Source organism: Amblyomma americanum, chromosome 9, assembly GCF_052857255.1.
Source record: "Amblyomma americanum isolate KBUSLIRL-KWMA chromosome 9, ASM5285725v1, whole genome shotgun sequence".
Taxonomy (NCBI): domain Eukaryota; kingdom Metazoa; phylum Arthropoda; class Arachnida; order Ixodida; family Ixodidae; genus Amblyomma; species Amblyomma americanum.
The window spans coordinates 59,582,574-59,602,625 of NC_135505.1; the positions used below are offsets into that span (position 1 = coordinate 59,582,574).

The window sequence follows — 20,052 nt, forward strand, 5'->3', positions numbered from 1 at the left end:
GCCGCCGCTGCGCTCGCCTCGTCGGTCTGAACATCCTCTAGAAACCGCACCACGTGACCAACCACGTGACAGGTCACGTAACCAGCCACGGCGCCGCGCAGCCGGCAGCTGCTCCGCACCACGTGACTGACCACGTGGCCAACCCCCGGCTCACTCACTGAATAAAAAAAAAACTGTGTCGAGGCTGGGAATCAAACCCGGGGATTTGGCATTTGAGGCGGTGACGCTACCACTCCGCCACTACAACTCAAGGTTTAACCGCGAATAAAGGCGCCTGTAGTGAATGCGCGCCTTTCATATATTGACACTTCCGAACCAGATGTCACCGCGCTTTCGCTACGTATACCTTGACTTAACAGAGCTAGGCCATCATCAATTTTGTGCGCATGCGCAGAGGTAACAGTGGGGGTATACATATAGCGGGGCGTTTGCCAGTGTGGAGAAGGAGAGCGAAATTGCTGCTCACGCTACGTATATCCTGACATAGCCGAGCTAAGCCACTGCTAATTTTTTTTTTTCAGGAGCTATCGTCTCCGTGGGGGTCGAGGGGAGGTTACTGAACGGCTCGACACCCGCGCTAACCCGTTTTGACTCCGGCGACGACTCGCCGTTGTACACTTGCCGCCAACAAGTGCAGATGGCTTATCACTGCTCGCTGCCCCGCGTCTCACCGTTTCGTCCCATGCTGACCGGCCGTGCACGAAGGGTTCGAACCATGACACCGCGTCGCGCGTTTCGGAAGCTGCCCAAGGCCGTGGGAAATGGGGAGAGATACCGCGAACGATCTTGTCAGAGTCGCAAGGGCCTGATGACTTTTTGCCGCTGATGAGGGACGCGCTTTATTTTAGAAAAAAAGTAGCACAACAACGCCTCTGTGGGCTGACGAAGCACTCGCCAAGAAGTAAACAAACGCTTCCGTCCGCTCGCGATCCTTCTCAAAGTAGTTTGTGGCGCCGCCGCAGCGTCACGTCGATTACGTGAAAATTGTCAATAACGAGCGAGCTGAGGGGTTGTGAAACCCAGATTGGTCTTTCCGAGCAATTCAAGAAGGCATACCTTCCACACGCCTCCAATTTGCCCACATCGTACTTTGGCAGGGTGTATAATTTTACACGAATGCCTGCCGTTGCCTCAGCCATTTTCTTCTTAATAAATTTCATTTATACTGAGTCGTTGTTCTTCCGGCGTCTCTCTCCTCTCCATTAAAACTGAATAGAGGAGGGCCTAGGGGCAAGGGAAAGGGGAGAGTTGACAGGTGGACGCTGGGGACAGGAAAATCCCCTTAAGCACCACCGTGTAGGTAGAGGGTTGACACTGAGGCCAACGCCGGCGGACAGATTACTCCTTCGTGTTCCCATAAAGCTCTCACTTTAAAATCTCGAGCATGATACGAATTGCCGTGCGTATTCATCACATTTTGAGAATACTCTGGTCGTGTTTCGCGCACAAAATAAAAGCGTCTCCCGGCTATAATGACGAGCTAAAATAAGAAGGATTAGAAACATTTTTCTGCACTTTCATCATTCCACCCATCCGACTATTAGACTGACTTCTGTATAATACATTAGAAACAAAATTCAAAAGTACATTAATAAAAGTATTTTTATATTAACCAGAAAAATTATTTTCATGCCCAAAGAATTACCATAAATCACGGAAAACTCGCAACGGGCATCCTTTTTTAACTTCATTTGGGCCTGGAATAAAAAAACGCGCCAAGCCAACACAAAGAATTTCAGCGTGAAATTCGAAATGCTGACAACTACAGAAAAATAAAAAACAGGTTTTTATTTATTCATTGCTCTTTTTGTATGCCATGAACTGGTAAATCATGGCAACGAAATATTTGCAGTGAGGGAGTTTTAAAAGTCGTCGGTGAAAGGTGTGTTCTGAAAGGGGAAAACAAAAGAACAGTTATAAACAGAAAAATAACTCTCGAAGGGCAACCAATCAAACTCTGCCAATCCAGCGCTCACTTCTCTGCAGCAGTGACAATTCCGTTAGTATGCAATGCCTCGAAACTAGTACCTGGCTTGCGGCGTTACAGGAGTCAGTCGCAGGAAGGTTCGACTGCGGTCGGTCCGGCCTCTTCTAAGCATGTTAGACCTCAAGGGTATATTCGCCGAGTTTAATTCCATAAAGAACACTGAGCGCACTCCAACACCTGTGTGCAGCAGTTCCATAAATGTTCAGTGTCTCCCACGCTTTCGCACTATGACGACAGATGCCGCGGTGGGTTAACGGCTATAGCTTCGGACTGCTGAACCGAGAGACGAGTGAGCAAATCCCGGCCGCGCTGGCCTCAGTTGAATACAGGTGGAGTGTGAAAGGCCCGTGTGCAGTGCGAGGTCACTGCATGTTAAAGAACCACAGGAAGTTGAAATTCACAAAGAACAGTCTGCTAGATCGTCTGTCAAAGCTGAAGCAACTTTGGGACATTTAACCCGACCTACATAACCACACAGCTTTGGTAGCACCTTTCACCTCATAATGCCATATTGCGAAAGAATGAAAGAATACATTCTTTGCCAGTGCATAATACAAACTGAAGGGCCCATATTCAAGAGCCCATTTAAAATATCCGTTAGTGTCGCTAAGATTTTGAAGTGGTGATATCAGTAATTAAGCGCAATTTCCATTTTGTTCGATGTGTGCTGCTGGTCCAAGCTGCGTTAAAGACGAATTTGAGGCCTCCCATTCTGCCTAAAGGCTAAGAGACAGTAAACAATTTTTTGATCACCCAATGGTCTCCTATTTTTCCCCTAACAGTTGCCCGCAGATGAGATACGACAAATGTTTCGACGTTGGCTGGTTGTCGCACATTCGCGCACCTTTTTTTCACACAGCTTGCTCCTCCAAGTAATACCAAACGCTTGGACCGGAAAGCTGCCTACAGTGTACTTTTTCACACCAAATTTTTATGCATGTTTGGGGCATGCGGACGGCGTACACATGGCATGTCGGGAATTAAGCAGCAGTGATGATCAGAGTGCTAAAAGGTATGACCTACCCTTTGCGTTCGCCAACCATAGACGCGCCCTTCCGCAGACTTACCCTAAATGTTCGGCATAGTTTCGGCCTGCGACGAAATAAGCTGTCGAGTGCAAGCTGCGAGGGGTGTTCTGCGCCTTCAGGTCAGCAAGGGAAAACCGGTGCGGAAAGCGACACGGGGCAACAAGCGACAGTTTTTTACTTAGCGCTTCCTAACTTTTTAGTGAGCAACAATAATACCATATTATTTAGGGGGCATCATTTTTCTCATGCCTACTAGAACTGAGTGTAAGGTTTACCAAATTATCCTCTAATAAGAAGACAAAAAATTCTGAACTGAGCTTTTGTGAACGAGAAAGTTGTCGAAAAGGCGCCAAAGTCTGAAGGCGAAATTTATCACAACTGGGAGCTCAATAAACCTGGCGTTCCAGATTAACAGAAGTACTGAGTTATTACAATTGGTTAGTGGTCTTACTTAATGCAAAATACATATTTTTTCGCAAGTATTTCTTAAGAAAGAATGATTTTAGCAGTAGGCTACCAGTCGGGCAGACAGCTATAGTATACGTTATGATGTTCTGAAGAGGGTAGAGAATATGTGATGGTTTCAATGCTTGCTCTAAAGTTCTACTCGTATTTTCCAGCTCTCTCAGATGGTCCGAGCATAAGAAAAAAAAAGAATGAATGACATCAAAGAGAACGCTCTGGAGAGAACCAAGCAGCGTGGGCGCCATCAAGCGTTTTACAGATGCCTACGTCTCCCACCACAGTCCATTAAAGGTAATAAGAGAATAAAAAAGAGAGGAACCGTATAAAATGTCAGAAGAGTCTCAGCGCCCCCATCTATACGGCCGGCATGAGCAGCTATGTGTGCAAAACATTGCCATAGTGGATCGAGCTTTGTTCTGTCTTTGCTACAATTGCTTCACTTCACTTCACTTTATTTCCTTAAAGACCCTCGTGTGAGGGTATTACATAAGGGGTGGGACACATATAGATTAACAACAGAAAAAGTACACAAAACTTGAACGAGTTATACAAAGAAAAATGATTATCGTGATGCAAGCAAACGCGTAATTTGGTTAAGAAACATAGTTTGGCATGTGATCAACTCAAGAACGCATTCAAGAACTCCACTCAGGCGCTAAGAATCGAAGCAAATCGCACTTTCATTCAACACGGTTAAGCAAAAGAGCAACACCTGTGACAAAAAGGAAACAGAGAATCTTGCTAGGAAGGCAGTAAATTCAAAATGTCGCTTAACACGGACAGAATCAGAACATTGCGGTAGAATTGCCTACATTGCAGTGGTTCACAAAACAAGAAAGTGCCGGGTTCAGTGTGAGCACAGTGTGGGTTATCCGAATAGGCTTGAAAATATTGCCTAGATGTCCATGGAACCATTTTCGCAAGGATGAGTAATAAGTTTATTTGGAAGGGTAACTCATCTGATCTCCTTCTCTATCTCATTTTCCTGCTTGGTGATGAGCAAAAGGCGACACTTTGAAGTTTTGAGTCATATTAAATATCATCATCATTAACATCAACATTTCGACAGCGTCTACTGAGACCACTCATAATAACTAGCGCAAAAACACAGACAGGTGAAAAACAAGACGCACGCTGGACATGGAACTAATTTTTTCTAACGCATGACAGTATCTATACGCCCGTAGTTTCGTGTTCTTTCACCGCTTGTGCCAGCTGTCAGCTTCAGTCACGTTATGAGATGACAACAGAAGACAACGAAATTAAATAATGCAAAAAGCATGCGTGACCGATAGAAAACAGTATAACGCAGAAACGCGTGAAACTAATAAAACGCCGACACCGAAGTTGAGGCGATGTCTGATATGAAAGTTGGCTAGAAGAGTTAAATGCAAGCCAATAGATATAAAAAAATTGATGGTGGTTTACCATTGCTAAGCACGAAATATTGTACCAACTCAAGTGTTTACAAGTGGACACGACGTATATGAAAGCGCGATTGAGGTGTCCACTGACCCAGGGAGCCAGTTATGTGCTATTTCTTTCCTCAAAAATCAACGAACTCTACAACGTCATCACCGCCAAGGCCAATGAACCAAACGGACGCCGGCAGCATATCGCTGGAGTGCCGCGTTTCTGCCAGAACGGTGTCAACGCAAACGCAACGCACATCTCTCTGTCACTACCACCCGCAGCTCTAATCATGCTGCACAATATCGTACACAGATAGACTAACACTTAAGAACCTATCTCGCTGATCTCATTCACTGCGTGGCTTTCCCAACAAAGTTACCAACTGAACACCGTTCTTTTTGTTCCATTCTTTCCAGTTTTCTTTTTCCACATACTGTTGAAGTGCTGAATGTCTTACGAGGGGCGTTCAGTAATGATTTGCCCTCACTCACTTACTTTCCACTGAGAGCAGCGACACTTGGCAATTTCTTACTGTTTGTCTACATAGGTGCCACCTTGGCACAAACACTTCTGCCATTTCATTATAGACCTGTCGACAGGTTGCTGCAAAAGCCACGCTGTGACTTCTGAAATCAGAGCCTCTACATATTGAAAATGCTTGCCCTTCAAAAATCACTTCATAAAATTGGAAAGGGTTGGAAGTACGTTGAGGCTAGATACAGTGAAAAAAGAGCATGCGGTAGAATTTGAAGCCTGCAGCAGCGTGCTTCTATGTGGGCAACATGTGAGTTGTGGGTAGGGGCACGCTATTCAAAATGGAGCACTATCTTGTTGAAGGCGTGCAACTTTTGGTGCGCATGCCATGTCTTGTGGTTTTGATGGCTGCTCGCAATTTATAGAGAATTAAAGCATAGTATGCCCCGGTAACCACGATAGCCCTTGCTTGATAATCCCTCTAGACTGCTCCGTACTATTTGCCAAAGAAGGTAAGCACGACCTTGCCAGCGGATGTTTGGGCACTTGCCTTCGTTGGAGGCGGTAAGTCAGGACGCTTCCAACGCATGCACTGTTGTTTCGTCTCTTGATTTTAGTAAAGGACCGAGCTTTTATCCTGTGTGATCAGCCTATTGAAAAAGTCCTCCTGGTTTTCGTGGCACGTCGTAGAATCAGGCTGAGAACATTCGGCTCATTGCTGCGTCGGAAAGGTGTAAGCAGCCCGATAACCCAGCTAGGCGGCACCTTACGAATACCAATATTGTCTTGAATGATTTTTGATGCAAAAGCACTATTCCCCCCATGGGTCAACCCCGAGCAAGATCTTGGGATGTTTGTATGCTAGAGGTATGTGGAGGTGTGTGCAAAGTGAAAGTAATAACAAAAAACAAAACAACACACAACGACTGGGATTCCAGGCCTTGGCGCGGTGAACAGATCATCTTCGTAGGCTGCTGCGCGAGAATAGTAGTCTATCGCCGCATCTGAACACGCCTCGTGTTAAACTGCAACGCACTCTCGCGCTGTGCACTGCATATCGTCTTCTTTAACAACACATACTAATACTACTATCAAACTAACATTCGCTCTTTGAGCTATGTGGCGGTAGTGACACAGAGGTGTGCGCTGCATGCGTTGGCGTGGACAACGTTGTGGTACCACACGGCACTAGAGCAATACATGTTGGTGTTGAAAACAATGCTGCAGAAACAAGGCACTGGAGATTAGCCCGCCCACGCGCATAATATAAACTTTCATTGACGCTTAAAAAGTTGAAGATGCGCGTAAATGGTTCCGAGGGTCAGTGGAAACCTCAAATTAGCTTTGAAGCTAGCGGTGATGGCGTCCACCTGCAAAAAAAAAAAAACTGCTTTCGCACACTATTTCGTGCTTAGCAGTGTTAACTGATAGCAATTTAGCTTCCACCAACCCCACACTAATCGTGACATTCTGCTCGATGTCTCAAACGGTTACGCGTCGAGTTCCCAAAATGGCGACCTCCACTTGCTGAATGGTGTGTTCATCGATAGCGCGGTGGCATCGCTCTGCATTTCAAGCAGTTTCCACGGAGGCCGGGCTATATTTGGACTGACGATGTCAGTTCCTGACTAGATAATAATGGGGAAACCTCCCCTTCAAGCTCTTTCTTCGCATTGAAAGTGCCCTTTGAAGTGAGGCCTTTCAAGTAAGAGAACTTAAGGATTGCCCTGTATTTCACTAGGTCTATTAGCTCATATCGCTCCATTTCAGGCCCAGCAGAGTGAAGAGCGCAAAGAATTCATAGCTGCAAATCGGCATACAACATATTGACTGAAGTATATTGACACCAACGATGTTGCAGTACCCTTTGATAAATAAAACAGGGTTAGGGGAAATCTTGGTCTAATACTCCTCCTAGAGGTTTCCTGCATCCATTTCTTTCAGAAAAAGTTGCCTAACAATGTCAGTTGACATTGCAATCAATGGCCGTACAAACCACCCTTGCTTTGTCTCTAACAGAAGAATATCAGAAGAATAAGGCTGTCATTCGAGGACAGTTGTGTTTCGTACCATGCGTTAATTCTTGAAGCTTTTGAGCTATTCTTGATGTTTTTTTGCAATAGGGGATTTTTTATGAGCACGCACAAATTTTCAGATTTTTCCCGTTAGTAGAAGGTAATGCCCGTTTTAAAGGGTTAAAAATGTGTAAGTGAGATAAAAAAGAGAAATTCAGTGCTTTTTCTCCCTGCTTCCCTTTAAAAGCCTTCTATGTTTTTCTGCTAATGGGTGAAACAGTTTTTATTTTCGTGAACTGAAATTACGGAACAATATTAAATTCACTTAAGTTGAAAGCTAATAAGTACACAGGTATATAACAATCTGAGTGGTTCCACCCAAACCTAAAATTTTTCTCTTCCGCTTGAATTTTCACATCTCCCGAATATATTTGTCACACGACAGAGGTCAGGGCGATGTGACAGTTTGGTTAGGTAGCATTTAATAGAACTGCTGCTCCTGACAAGGTCTAGTGAGACACATTTAGCCATTCGCAGCCCCCGCTGGATATAGCGTGCGTTGGTTTAAAAATCTCGCCAAGCGTTAGCATTTCATAGTTCAGTAAATAAAATAAAAGCTTCAAGGAGCCTTAATTTCCAACGTAAAGAGCTACACTCAATGTGCCGTTGAAATGACAATCAGGGTAAACTTACCAGGTAGGCATTGTTGACTATGAAGTTGGAGCTGAAATGGGGCACATAATCTTTGTCGTCCCTTGCCAGCTCATTTTTAGGGACTGACAATGTATAGGGCTCATGATCAAACATGAACGCGAAAGAAGAAACTGTTCGTCTTGCAGTTATTGCTATTTCTGTTTTGTCTTGAGGGGAACCGAGGCTTCTGTCTTTACCAGGGATGTTGGACTTGATGATAATTCTGGAGTGCGAATAGGAAAGCCGTTGAGAAAAAAGTTTAGATTAGGCGCCGTATCAAAGTTACAAAATTTTGTTTACGTTGACAAATCAACGGAATTTTCAAGACATCCTAAAGTGGTCAAACATAACTGCATCCTGAATCCATGCACGCGTACTTTAACAAATAATGCACACAAGAGTGGAACGAATGATACTTGCAGAAACAATTTATAGACGGCTTTTAAAAAAACCTTATAATCTCCAAAAATACTGCAATTCCCCCAATTAAATTCCCCCTTTCAAGCTAAATATAACTAAGTACGTTGCTAATGGCAAGGGCAATATTGGCAGGGAAAAAAAAGCACTCGTCTTCGTTTCTCAACACTCTACACCTGTTATGCATTACTTCATAGATAAAATTAGTAACGCCGACTGGACGAATGTACCGGACAAACCATGTGCCAATTCAGAATATAATAGTTTCTCGGTATTGCTAACACAGATCATAAGCACATGCACATAGGCATTTTGCACATTTCATTGATATTCTCGCCCTAGCAATCAAGGAATCACAAAAGGAGTTTTGGACTGGATTCGTTAAAAAACATCCACAACAACGTGAAACCCCTGTCATTCAACCTTGTGCATTTATCTCGTTTTAGACAGTGTTCACAAACCATTACTACTGTACTAAAGAGATGAAACCAAGATATTACCAACAACAACTACTGTGAAACGGAATCAACTATTACACAAATTAACGACATTGGTGTAATTACAAGGATTCACTTAACACTATTAATAATGATGCGTAAAGAAAGTTAACGAAGGGGATCGACGTGGCTAACACATTTAACTCATTCTTCGCAAGAGGAGTCGCGTTCTAGCCACTCAATATTGTTCACAACCATTGTTCACATTCTTTATATGAGACCCACAAGCCCAAAAAAAATTCTTTCAGCTATACAGGGTTTACAATATACCGCACCAGGTGTTGACCAAGTTTATTCCTCTAGAAGAAAAATTGTTCGCAAGCTTTCTCTCATCCTTGCTGACATCAATAAAATCTTTCAAAAACGGCGTGTTTCTAGAAGCCTTGAGGCAAGAGAAAAAAATACCGTTTTCAAATACGGTGCTCCGAATAGTGTAGCTAACTATCGCCCTGTACTGCCATTTTTCAGCGAACTAATTTAAAACTTATTGTGGGCCGTGTAATGGGCGATGTTGAGAAACACAATCTTCATACATCTCAGCAATTTCGATTTCGCCCTATTTCTCAAAATTTTTTCTGGTAGAACTTACCAATAATATTAAAGAATTTTTTTATAACGGGCTATTGCCAGCTGCTGTATTTATCGGCTTCACAGAAGAACTCTTGCTAATTGGCAGGCATCTTCGGCACGTTGTAGAAAAGAGGCTACGTCGTCATTTAGGCTGTCGTCGATATGACGTGCCGTGGCGTCGAATATGTCGTTTCCACGTGTCCATAAACTGAGCTTAACGGTGTCATTGCAGTCTTTTCCTGGAAGGCTTTGCTCTACGTGAACTTGACGTAATTTTAGTCTTAATCCCACATTTTATGTTTCACCTCAGCGTACATCGACAGTATGTCTGGAAGTATCTTTTTTTTACGTTCTGTAAATACATTTGTCTTAGGTGTGGTACGCACTCGTCTGGTGGTTGTGTGTGTGACTCACAACAGGAATATGTCTCATTAGCTCAGCGGAAAATGCAGTCCCTCAGTCTGTAACCCAAACTTCTCGTGCGCCGTGCCGCAGCATGATTTGATGAACAAAGAATGTGGCGACCTCAATGGCGGTGCCACTGGAACAGCTGCCCTTTCCGCATAGTGCGCCAGTCGCAGTAGCTACTGTGATAATTTTTTCAGATCTTGATGCATAGAGCATTGCAAGCAAGTCCATCGAGATTTTTCAATTGATCTGGACGGTGGCTGAACATGCTTTAGAATACCGGCTTGCTCTGCAGGCAGAGCTTTATGCTGCTGGCAGTCCTCGAAAGCCTGTACATAATGCGGCACGGCAGATAGACGAGTCCAGTAGAACCTTTCTTGAATTCTGCCGAGCATTCGAGTGATTCCGAAGTGTAGAGAAGATGGTTATTTGTGGCAGCTTTGACAACTTTCGTCGCGTAGGCTTGCAGGCCCAACAAGTACTGGCTGCTATTCAGAAAAAACTCTTGACAGAACACCGCCACCGAAGGCCTTAGGGAGCAAGTCCCAAGCACCTTGAGGAAAGTCAATAACATTTCGGATACCTGGTTCGGTGCGTTCTTGTTCAACGATGTTGGTGCGACTGAATGTATTCACAGAGGTGTCATCGTGAACAGCTGCTTCTGGAGCTGGCTGCACCGAAGCACGGGAAAGACAGTCGGCGTCTAAGCGCTTATTGCCAGACTTGTACGTCACAGTAATACGTTCCTGAAGCCGTAGGCTCCATTTTGCTAGGCACGTTGGAGGATTCTTGAGGTTGGCTACCAACCAAGCGTCTGATGGTCGGTCATGACTGAAAATTACGCTCAAGTCTGCGAAACTTTCAACACGAAGACGAAGCATTTTTCTTCTAGCGGTTGGCTTCGGTTTTGGGTACAGCCCGACTTTCGTACGCGATCACACGTTGTTCCCCCGTCTGTACCTGGACCAGAAAAGCGACAAAATCTACATTGCTCGCATTGGTGTGGACTTGTGCGTCGATGTTATTTCCAGAATGCGCCAGAATGGGTGGCATCTGTCTGAAGGCTACGTTGCAGCTCCTGAAACGCCTGCACTTTCGGGATTCCCCACATGAACGGCACATCAGTCTTTGTAAGGCGGGGAAGGGGCGCGCCAATTTTCGAGTATAGTTTTTCACGAACTCGCGGTATAATGTACATAACCAGAGGAAGGTCCGAACTTCTTTACGGCAAGCGTCAGCGGGATATTCGCATTTACACCTCTATCCTCTGGGTCCAGAAGAACACCATCCCACTTCGCTACGTGACCAAACAGCTACATGTCCAAGTAAGGAAAATGACGTTTCGGTTTTCAGTGTAAGTAAAATGGCTTTATGACCTGCGGGACTACGTCAAGGCGACAAAGTTGCTCCTAGCAATTCAGACCAAATACAATCACGTGTGCCAGGTATACAAGTGTGCCGTTTGATATCAGCAAGAACGTCACCATGAGTCTTTGAAAGCTTTCTCGGGAAGAGCAAAGACCAAATCGAATGACCTAGACCTTTTTAGTCGGACTGGTGTGATAAAAGATGTCTTCACGCGGTCCCTCTCGTCGTACTAGCTTTGGCAGTACACTACCTGAGGGCCAAGCAGCAGAAATATCTTGTGTCAGACAGGTTGTCCAAGGAGTCGTAAATTCTTGGCAGGGCAGAAACATCCTTTATTTGACGTTGTTCAATGACAATACTCGACGCACAAGCACAATTTTGCGTCTCTTTTTGCTTACGAGGAGATCGTCTAATGACGTCGTTATCGAACATATCCTGCATTTCAGTCCTGATAGTGTTGCGTCCTTTAGGGAAAATCGGCACGAAGATTGGCGAAGGGGTCAGACCGTTTTGATTGTAAAGATGCTGTGCCTTTGCAGGTTGAGCGCGCCCGGAGAGTGACAGTGATGCAAACGCTCTACGGTAGAGGTTTATTATGGTCAGTTTTCTTTTTCAGCTCTTTGAGGTATGGCCGCATTCACGTCGTACATAAGGTCAAAGAGGGCGTCGCCCAAACGTGGTCCAGAGGTACGTATATGTGAGCCGTCCCAATCTATCGTAGCCTGTTAGAACGAGGCGGCAATATTTACCTTCATCAAAAAACGCTATTTCTTCTCTTCCGACATGCTTGGACCGCACTATTGCAGAGGCGATTCACCTCTTCGATGCATAATTTCACGCTCTTCTAGTTGCAATGCTAGATGCGGCACTCTAGAAGGCGTTCGGCCTTTCCTTTGCGAAATATGCTGGCGAACGTATGCAGTAATTCCGCCTTGGATGTGTCTCATGCGCGAAGGCCGGATTCGCGATTTTAAATTTATGTCCTCTCAGAGCCTACAAGCTTGAGGTAAGCATACCGCAGCTTAAAGTAAGCGTCCCAGGCATTGAAGACGTCCGCCGGATGGAATTGCTAATTATAGCCAGTTCTCGGCACCCTTATAACAAAGGGCGGGGAATAGAGGTGGTTATCGCTGGTGGTGAAGCAGAACTGCAGCGGTTAATGCTGGCGAATTCCTTGTGTCAATGACTACGTTTCTTACTACTTTGCAGAGAGATATCCGATCAGCGATTTACCTATCAGCGACTGACCTAAATAACTGGTGTCTCTAGGTTACGGCTACCGCCTAGGCTTGATTCCCGGATTTTAAGGGGCTTCTGGTACATGAAAGGTGGACTCATACTGACCATCAATATGTTCAGTAGAGTTAAACTGAAACTAACATCTCTCCCATAGAAGTCTGGTTTACGAAAGCGTATAAATAATAGATGGCGTAAAAAGTGGCAAGTAAACGTGATATCATTTTGATCTTGAGGGTTTGATGGTAGCCCGCCCGCCCGGTCTAAGTTGAGCGTGAAGTCGAACTTACGCAACATCGACTACCCCCCCCCCCCCAAAAAAAAATATCAACCGCTTATTGTTCTTCAGTGGTCGGGTTTCCTTCTTCTAACTTTATGATATGCTTTGAGACTTCCTTCTCAGCTAATTTAACAGATGGTTGCCCCGAATCCCCGGCGAAGGCAAGGAAATGTGCGCAGCGATCACATATTCGCTAAAAATTAGTTTTGCTAGGACTTACAATGTCTTCATGATTTTCCTGCTCTACTATGATGTATTTCAAATACAGCATTTTGTAAGCTCTATACGATCATATACCATCATTTATTCCCTTTTTTCATGCGTGAAACCGCTCTCTTGGTATTTTTTTTATCGGAAACAAATCAAATAGCAGTCATAGCCATGCAACCGCATATGATCAGTAGCATCAACTCTGCATTTGCTTTTGCTATTGCATTTCATTTGAATGCTGCGCCACGAAGCATGCGCAGCAATTGCCTTTGCTTTGCTAAAGATACAAGAAGGCCTTGGCGCTGTGAAAAATGAGTTCGCGCGGACGAGCACATTGTCGAGCAGAGCATGTGCCTGCCGCGTCTCGATACCATCGACCGCATCCATCGCCCTGCAGCAACGCGACCCATATGCCACGAATGCGGTGAAAGCTTTCTCAGAACAAGCAATGGTTGCTACTCCGCAGGCGCGCAGGATGCCGCGCCATGCCGTCGTTTCAGTATATTTTCGTTAGTGGCATTTCAAGGTCTTTTGTCGTGTTTTTGTGGCCCCGCTCCTCATTTGACTACATAGCGCAATGCACGGGTCGTTTAGAAGGGGTGGTCACGTGATCTACAAATGCTAAGGACTCGCCACCATCGCCGCTGCTCAGCCCGAAAGCGAGGGACTTCCGCTTTAATATCAGCCCATTCCAATTGTGCTGCGTCTTAAGGCTCGCCATGCATCGGACGTATGACCATCGATGACTGATTAGCTAGCATTTAGGCATATGACAATGGTGCTAAAGTCCACACTAAAGGGATTAGTGTAGCGCGATCCGCGGTCCGCCATCTCAATCCGCTTCCGCGAGGCGCCACTGCGCTTGCTTGGAGAACGCCCTTAGGGCGCCACGTGGCTCAAAGTGCCCGACAGTTGCGTCGGGCACGTTGCCGACTAGGGATCTCTCAGCGCGTAGGCAGTGGTGCCTTGCGGAATCGAATCAAGATGGCGGATCACGGATCACGTTATGCTGTCTTTCCATTAGTACGTCTCTTAAAGTTCTGCGAGATGACAGCACAGGCTGCACTACCAGTTGCAGCTCGAGCCAGGGTGGGGCTGAATATGGAATGCCATGTGACACTCCGAGTAACGTGCTGTTACGGATGCAGCTCCTGACGCTGATCGATCGCACTGCTTCTCTTTAATGAGCCGGCAGAGATAGAATCCTTAAAGTTGCAGAGCTAATGAGGCTCCCGTATTTTAAAAATTCAGAGTTAAAAGGTTATAAACATTGAATTCTAGAACTGAGGCCTAGTAACAAAGTTTTTGTTGCAATAAGGCGCTAACTGTGTAAATAACAAGTTCGCAGCTATATTTAAGTTGACACGTTTCCAAATGTCGACGACTCACCCCTTTTTCGAAGTCAACCTGTCACCAAAATATATCATAAATGCCTTTCTTTCAGCTCGGATGCTGCTTTTTAAAACGTTACTGAAAGTCCCCATTGAAACACCCATTATTGCGGCCGCATTGGGCTTTCTATAAATGGTAAGCAGTTACTAGGCCCTGCATTTTTTTTTTCTGTAGTTGGCTGCTACAAAAGACGCTGTGCTAAAATAATTTCTTTCCTTATGCAGGCACAGTTTGCATTCTCATTACGACTCTTATAACTATACGGTCTCATGGGGAATAAATATTCTAAAATTATTATACCTGCGTACGCATGCTGACAGTCAGTTTACCCTGTAAAACCTGGACATCATGCTCTCTTTAGCTTGACGCCTATCCTTTACTATATTCCTTTTAATCCTTTATTCACATGTAAAGTTCGCGCATAATAATGGGTGATATGTTGTGACTAGCTCAATTTTGATCAGCGCGATTTTCTCACCTTGAAATTCAAGTTATGTCATTAACATCATCATCAGCTTGACTACGCCCACTTCCCATGCCTCTCCAATTTACCACGTCCTCTGCCAGCTGCGGCCACCGTATGCCTGCGCAAACTTCATCTCATCCGCCCACCTAATCTTCTGCCGCCGCGTGCTGCGCTTGCTTTCTCGTGGAATCCACTCGGTTGCCCTTGAGACCAGCGATTATCTTGCCTTCGCATTATAGGCCCTGCCCTGCCCGTGCCTTCCTCTCGATTTCAACTAGGATGTCATTAACTCTCGTCCATTTCCTCACCGACACTGCCCGCCAAACAAATGGCTTGTTTTAAATTTTTCTCTGCCAGGTTTTTCAGTTGCAGTGTGATTCTGATGTAAAAAAAGTAATGCCTTTACTTACGGCCCTGTGCCCTTCTGGTATGTACCTTGATATAGCGCCCACGAAAATGGCTGAAACCTAAGAAAGATGTCCATTAAAGTGTCCTAAAAATAGAAAAAATCACACAGACGAGCGTCTTTTTAGAATTTATTTATTTATTTATCTATTTATTTATTTATTTATTTATTTATTTATTTATTTATACATACTGCAGCGCAATTATATGCGCTATGGCAGGAGTGGGAAAACACAAAAATGCAAGGAAACAAAATGCAGCAAAATGTACATAGTGAGCACTACAAAAAGTTAAAATCACAAATGAAATATCAAACAAGAAAGGAACTGTTAACGACAGGGTAAGAATACACAGCTATTATGCGTCTTCAATGGCAGTAACAAAGTTTTGAAATGGAAGAGAACGAATGGACCCGGGTAGAGAAGTCCAGGCTTCTATTGAACGGGGAAAAAAACTGAATTTGAACAAATTAGCATGCGCAAAATACGGTATCAAATTAAGCTCGTGATGACTTCTTGTAGATGATAATGGTGCAAAGTTAATGTAGTGGTTAGCTGACAGCCTTACTGAGGAATTGACGACACAATGTAAGAATTTTAATGATTCAATGTGGCGACCGACAGACAGCGTGGTTAAATTCAATGAGAGAAGTGTAGAAGAGGGTGAGAAATCGCGATCATAACGATGACATATAAAACGCACACCTTTCTTCTGGACTGCTTCTAACATGTTAATTTCGAATTGCTTGTACGGGTTCCACACTACAGCTGCGTAATCAAGAACAGGGCGGATTAGAGATTTATACAACAGTAGCTTTGTGTCTTTTGGTGAATTGGGTAGCGTGCGTCGTAGGTAACCTAGTTTTTTTAGTGTTTTATTACATACGTAATCAATGTGTTTAGACCAAGACATGTTATGCGTGAATATGACACCAAGATATTTGTACTGCGAGACCCTATCCACCACACGGCCATTGAAAGAGTAACTAAAATGGGAAACGGAAGATTTGTTACAAAAAGACATGAGGACGGTTTTGTCGAAATTAATTCTCATTTGCCAGGTACTACACCAACTACAGAACATAGCAAATGACTCTTGGAGGTGACGATGATTATTAGGGCCATTAATTACTTCGTATAAAACGCAGTCATCAGCATAAAGACGAATGTTAGAAGAAATGTTATGCGGCAAGTCATTTATATATATTAAAAAGAGTAGTGGTCCAAGGACGGAGCCTTGAGGCACACCTGACGTTACATCAACAGCAGTAGAATGAGAAGAATTATAGGATACGAACTGGGAACGAGATGAGAGAAAGCTAGAAATCCAATCAACCAAGTGTGGATTGTTTAGTATAGCATTTAGTTTAGCAAGAAGCTTGGAATGTAGAACAGTATCGAATGCTTTCGAGAAGTCTATAAAAATGGCATCAACTTGGTTACCGACATCGAGGTTATGTAATATATCATGAGCAAATTCTGTTAATTGTGTTACCGTACTAAAACCGCGCCTAAACCCATGCTGAAAGTTAGATAGCAAATTATTGGATTCAAGAAAAAGCATGATGTGTTTATGAATGATGTGTTCCAACATTTTGCATGACTGTGATGTCAATGAAATCGGTCTGTAGTTTGACAAGCACTGTCTATCACCAGATTTGAAAAGAGGGAGCACTTTGGCTAATTTTCAAGAAGAAGGAACTGTAGCGGATGATAAGGACTTATTGAATATGATGGTCAGATATTTCGAAGACCACATGGAGTAACGAACCAGAAACGCATAATGTATTCCATCTGGGCCGGTACATTTCTTAACGTCGAGGTTTAATACAAGATTTAGGATGCCATCAGTGTTTATGACAGCATCATTGATTGCTGGAGAAGAAATTATATTAGTGAGTGGTGGAATGACGTTGTTATCCGGAACGAACACTGAGTTAAAATATTTGTTGAAAGCATCAGATATTACAGCAGGCTCACTGATGACGTCATTATCTAATCTGAATGAAGTGGATGAAGTGTCACGGGGTAAGATGGATGACCAAAATTTTCGGGGGTTAGTTCTTAACAGATCGCGCAGGTGGACACGAAAAAAGAAATCCTTGGCCATGCGCAACTTAAGATTAGGTTCTTTTTTTGCCTTGTGAAATCTGTCTAAGGTTATGGGATCGTTGCTTCTTTTCGAACGCCTTAGCCTACGAAGGCGACGAGATAAATGCAAAATGTCTCGAGTCATCCAAGGAACATTAGTATTTCTTTTCTTAGTTTTAATAGGAACAAAGCGTTGGACACAATCCTTGACAAGACATTCAAAGTAATTAGTAAGAAAATTTACATCGTGGCTTGCTGAGAAAGCAGAGAATGTATCGAAACGATCAGCTAAAACCTCAATAATGGAATGGTCGTCAGCACGAGTGAAGTCAGGAAAAGTAGTAAACAAATAGGGTGATTTGGAGACTGGACAAGAGAGTGAAACTAACACGCCTTTATGGTCTGAGAGCCCATCAATTACTTCACAAGAGAAATCATTTGGGGCCAAAGTAGAGTTTAGAAAAACTAAGTCGAGGATGGAATTCAGCCTAGTAGCACTAGAAACAACCTGAGTTAGTCCAAACAATAAGGAAATGTTTATTAGTTCTTTACAAATTGTAATGTCACGACCAAATGCAGACAACGATGGCCAGTGGATGCCAGGTGTGTTGAAGTCTCCCAAACAGATAAATCTTGATGAAGTAATGTTGATCTTGGTCATGAAATTTGCGACAGCGTGAAGGACATCAACGGAAGAACCAGGTGGACGATAAATAACACTGATTAGAATACTATAATTGTTTAGATAAACTTTGCACCACAAAGATTCTATTTCAGGGGGAGAAGGCAAAACTGAGAATCGTAAATCCGATCTGATAAGCAATGCCACACCGCCGCCGATACTGCAACTTCTGTCTAAGCGCACAGTAACAAAACCTGGTGGGGTGAATTCGGAGTCATAAATTCCACTATGCAGCCAAGTCTCCGTTATGCCAATAATATGGGGGGAGTGAACAGAAATAAGGGACAGTAAATCTGGAAGTTTTTTAACAATGCTGCGAGCGTTAATATTTAGAACAACTAGCTTATTAGGACGGCCAGAGCTAAGTCAGGGAGTCGATGATGCGGCAGTCAAGGACGGCAGTCAAGGCAGCGAGCAGTGAAAAAAATACTGTAATTTCGCAGTAGTGTTTAGAGCACAAAATTTGATTATTCTCAGTTGAAAAAAATCAACTTCATTGAAGGCCATTTTTGAAGACAGGACAAAAATTATATGAGCTTTATGAGTTCTGTTATTTCGGGAGCAGGAAGAATAGAGCACTTCAAGTAACAGCACGTCTTCCGCGACGGATTCAGGTAAGCCATTCGCATCACTCCTAGGTTTTACTGCTGAATATTAGTCACCATGTTAAGGAGTATTACCGGATCTACCTGAAATATTAAACCGGATTCCTCATCACAGGTGTCAACAGAAGCTAACACTGCTTAATATTCATACTGATATTGTCGCGTGAATTGAGGGTTTGTTCTTGCAACACGGTCTTCCCTTCATATCACGTCTCGTGTACCTGAGTGTAATTCGCTTGACGGCTTGCTTTTTCTACTCTACTAATGGTCTACCATACTGCGGGATATTTCGAGGGATATCTGGTAGCAATAGTGTATTATACAACTGCAGTTCTCATGACACCGCCGACTAACCCGTCTCAAACCTTCATAGTGTGAGCTCGTCGTATTTGGGACGGCTAATTTTCAAAATGTCTAGACGAAAAGCGACCTTCTTTCTGCTGCGTATAGCATTTCAATCTATTGTACTCCTGATGTGTCCCATTCTTTCGTTGCTGTTGTGTGTCATCAGTGCAGTGATCCTTTCTAACGGCCACCTGCACCTCTTGGTGCTCCGTCGCGAGATGCACCCGAAGGCGGGCCCCAATGCCCTCCTCTCGTCCTCGGAAGCGACTCCCTCCTTTGGACGTTTCAACGCTCCCTCCATTCTTCAGGCAGCTTGTTCGCCTTCCGCCTCGGTCGACGCTGGTCGCACCCTCTTTGGTATTAAATAAACACAGGCTAAAAGTACCGCGTGCGTCTTCTGCTGTATTGAAAACAACCACCAGACACAACTCCTAGTAACAATACTGCAGAATTTCATCATCATCAACCCGACTATGCCCACTACAGGGCAAAGACCTCTCCCAGGTCTCTCCAATTAACGCTGTTCGTAGCCAACTGCCGCCACCGTATGTCTTCAAATTCAGTATCTCATCCAGCCAACTTCCTGCCTCCCACTGCTACGCTTGCCTTCTCTTGGAATCCACTCCGTTACCATTAGGGACCAGCGGTTATCTTGCTTTCGCAGTAGATGCCCTGCCCAAGCCCAAAGTTCCTCTTTAGTTCAACTAGAACGTCATTAATCTGCTTTTTCATCCCCACCCGCTCTGCCCGCTCCCGGTCTCTTAACGTTACACCTATCATTTTTCTTTCCATAGCTCGCCGCGTAGTCTAACTCAGGACTATGCATTTGACTCAGTGGAAACCTCGGCAATCATGTAGGCACTGCGGAATCAGGGTTTAGAACAGCCTTTTGCGGAAATACTGGAAGATGTTTATAGCAACTGCACAGATATAGTCATGCATAAAGACAGCAATAAAATTGTTTGTTTGTTTAGAGGGGTTTAACGTCCCAAAGCAACTCAGGCTA

General features: G+C 44.2%; 1 protein-coding gene across 1 annotated transcript in view; it reads right to left on the reverse strand.

The window, feature by feature from the left end:
- Positions 1–1,803: 1,803 nt before the first annotated feature.
- Positions 1,804–20,052, reverse strand: part of LOC144105029 (uncharacterized) — a 46,460-nt gene continuing 28,211 nt past the window's right edge. The window contains exons 6-8 of the mRNA XM_077638239.1: positions 15,330–15,412; positions 8,076–8,298; positions 1,804–1,889 (exon numbers count right to left, since the gene is read on the reverse strand). Of these exons, the coding sequence (XP_077494365.1) occupies positions 1,863–1,889; positions 8,076–8,298; positions 15,330–15,412 (333 nt within the window). The 3' untranslated portion in view covers positions 1,804–1,862. The remainder of the gene's footprint in view (positions 1,890–8,075; positions 8,299–15,329; positions 15,413–20,052) is intronic.